This window comes from Ornithodoros turicata, chromosome 7 (genome assembly GCF_037126465.1).
Source record: "Ornithodoros turicata isolate Travis chromosome 7, ASM3712646v1, whole genome shotgun sequence".
NCBI lineage: Eukaryota > Metazoa > Arthropoda > Arachnida > Ixodida > Argasidae > Ornithodoros > Ornithodoros turicata.
Window position 1 is genome coordinate 34,585,170 of NC_088207.1, and position 3,227 is coordinate 34,588,396.

The following is a 3,227-nucleotide window of genomic DNA, read 5'->3' on the forward strand; positions in this document are numbered from 1 at the left end:
TATGTTTGTGGGGCTCCGGAGTGCAGATGCCTGCGCTACAAAAACGTCTTCAAAATGCGCTAGACGTAACTGAAGGCTTCTTAATGCAGAGAGGAATGGACATCTCAGCAGAGAAGACGGTCTTCCTTCCGTTCACCTGAAAGAAATTGAAGCATTTTCAGTTGCATCTAAATGGGCAACGAGTAACAAGAGTATCTCACCATCGCTTTCTGGGAGTAATCATCGACGCACAACTCTCATGGGCTGCTCATGTCAAATATATAAAAGGAAGAGCCGATGCGAGAAGCAACGTGTTGCGTCATACCGCAGGTTCTCACTGGGGACTGTCGACCAGATCCCTATTGGCCATACACAGAGCTCTCATTCGGCAGATGATTGCATTCCACCTTCCGGTGTTACATGGTATATCTGACACCTCGGAGCGAACACTGCAGAGTGCACTAGCCAAGGGCCTGAAGATATGTCTTGGAGTACCGTGCGCCACTTCTAATATTCTAACCACAATAGAATCCCGAGAACTTTCGCTCGCTGTGCTGCGGACACAGGAATCAGTGCGTCATTATGCGCGGCTAAGCACGTCACACTACAAACACCCGCTTGCACGACAATTAGTCCACCGAAAATCGAATTTTTCAAATGCGATCGCTCAACACCACCGAACAATTCCTAAGGCGCAAAGACAGGAAACGGCGCTGCATCCTCCATGGACATTTATACCCCCGGTAGTTTGCACGTCCGTACCAGGTTTGCAGAAAAAAGCACATCACCCAACCTTGGCGATCCGACAGTACTGCCTTGCCACAATGGACAATCACAAGAACAGGACGGCGATTTTTACTGACGGCTCGACGACGACCTCAGGATCTGCATCTGCATTTGTGGTACCAGAGCATAGTAGGGAAGGGATCGCGAGACTATCGCATCGCACGTCGTCGACCATGGCTGAGTTAGTTGCGATTAAAATGGCAATAGATTATATAGGCACAAGGGAGATACCGGCTCAGTGGGTTATCTACTGTGACTCCAAGGCTGGACTTGAAGCTATACAATCGTTCTTGACTGGCGGACGTATTAATCCAGTTGTTCACGACATACTGAAAGAATATGCAAGATCGTACATCACCGGTCATGACGTCCTCATCCAGTGGATACCTAGCCACATTGGCATACCGGGTAATGAGGCCGCAGACAAATTAGCGGACGTAGCACATCTTTCGTCAACAAACTATGTGGTGCCATTTCTCAAGGCAGACGTGAAATCGCTACTTCAGTCCATTTCAAGAGCAGGTATGGAGGAACAGTGGCAGGAAGCTGATCGCCGATCATCTCTCCTCTTCAAGATCGACCCGGAAGGGAAATACAGGTTCCCATCCGGTACACGGAGGCCCATTGAGACGCTGCTGCATCGTTTTCGGTTGAATGTCCCGTACGGTCAACATTTCCTCCACAAGATTGGGCGGGCAGACTCTGCAGACTGTTCAGTGTGTGCGACAGTGGAGGACACTGAGCACATTCTCCTGCATTGTACAAAGTATGCTCCACAAAGGGCTAGGTTGAGGTATATCCTCGACCGCCTGGACAACAGGCGTTTCGACGTGGTGAAAGTGCTCGGACTGTGGGACCCAAGAAAGCGAGACACTGCCTTTGCGGCACTTGAGAACTTCCTTGTGAGCTGCGGCATGGAACTCATATTTTAGGATTTTGTGCGAGTGCCTCCATCAGTGTGTATCTTTGTGTATCTTTGTAGTGTGTATCTTTGCATTAGGGTGTATCTGTTTCTCTGCATGTTCTAGTGATATTTATTCACCTGCATTAGGGTGTATCTGTTTCTCTGCATGTTCTAGTGATATTTATTCACTTGCACCTAGTGTACTAACACACTAATTGTTGGGGATGGGGAATGGACTTTGTTTGTTTTTGGTTGTTTGTAGGTTGTTGTTTTGTTTTGGGAGTAGCAGAACTAGTCAGGAGACAAGTTCAATTTCTCCCTGGTTTTCTTTTAAATAAATCAAATCAAATCAAACCGCACCAGAATCCAGAACGTATTAGATCCAAATTAAATCCAGAACGTACGCGGGCATGGGCGTTATCGTTATACTGTCAAGATTTTGCGGAGGTAGAGGATGCTGTCGACAAACGCCTTCTCCCAGTCCATACCCCTCTCACCAAGCTTTGCCAAGTGATTGTGAAATACGTGAGGAGTGAGGAGCAGTATAAAGTGGCTTTTAGAATGTTCTAGAGGGTTGAATCATATACCTAATGCAGTGTCCCTTGCTTGTCTTTGCAAAATATGCACAGGAATGACGCAAGCGCATGATGATATGAACTAATGCATCTCCATTGTGTGGAATTAGCTGCGTGGCCCGGCCGGCTCGGAAACATATTTGTCGGCCCGGGCCCGGCACCGCCCGCGGTGGTGCCGTATTTTAACGGCCCGGGCGCGGCCCGGCCCGCGGTGCTGGCGTATTTTGTCGGCCCGGGCTCAGTCCCCCCCCCCCCCCCCCCCCCCCCCACGGAGCACACAGCCAATAACAAGCCCGGCTCGGCCCGCGGGATGGGTCGGGCCCGGGCCCGTGCAGGGCTCCACTCGCAAGTTCGCTATGCACCCTTTTCATAACGGCCTATGCGCATGCGCATTACCTTGAGGCGCCGTGGAGGGTTATCTCCGTCTTCACCTGATGGCGCAGTATGGGAACGACAGAAGTGGGGACTGGTGGGGAGACCACATGAACGGCGCCAACTCGTCTGTTCAACTACGGACCGGTGTTGGTCCTTTGTGCTCCGCATTTTATTAATATAATTATCTAACTACTCAAGCAACTGACCAAATTACACTTTGCTTTTCACTAACACCATAACAACGTAAATGATCTACACGCGAACGATCGTTACAAGTATGTACAAACTGCTAAATATATGTACAATCTACCATTCGTATGTACACATATCAGTCAAAATTCGACAGAAAAATATAAAAATATAAATTTAGTAGAAAGAAAAGAGAAAAGAGGAAATGTCAGCCAGGCTGATGCCGGCTTGCTATTATACAAAAAAAAAGGAAGGACACTCAACATAAACATTAAAAAAGAAAAGGATAGGATAGGAAAAATAAGCTTTGTGTCGGTGCCTCGTGTAGTGACGCTTCTCTGTATTGCGCTACTCCACAATTTCCCTCCACTCCATTACGTTTCACTGACCTCTTCGGAGTGCCTCGCATTTTGCTTGGA

At 48.4% G+C, this 3,227-nt stretch overlaps 1 protein-coding gene across 1 annotated transcript; it reads left to right on the plus strand.

Annotated features, from left to right (window-relative positions):
- The first annotated feature begins 803 nt into the window (after positions 1-803).
- Positions 804-1,697, plus strand: LOC135400581 (uncharacterized). Its single transcript, XM_064632416.1, has one exon. The coding sequence runs from the start codon at positions 804-806 to the stop codon at positions 1,695-1,697; it is 894 nt and encodes a 297-aa protein (XP_064488486.1).
- The last annotated feature ends 1,530 nt before the right edge of the window (positions 1,698-3,227 follow it).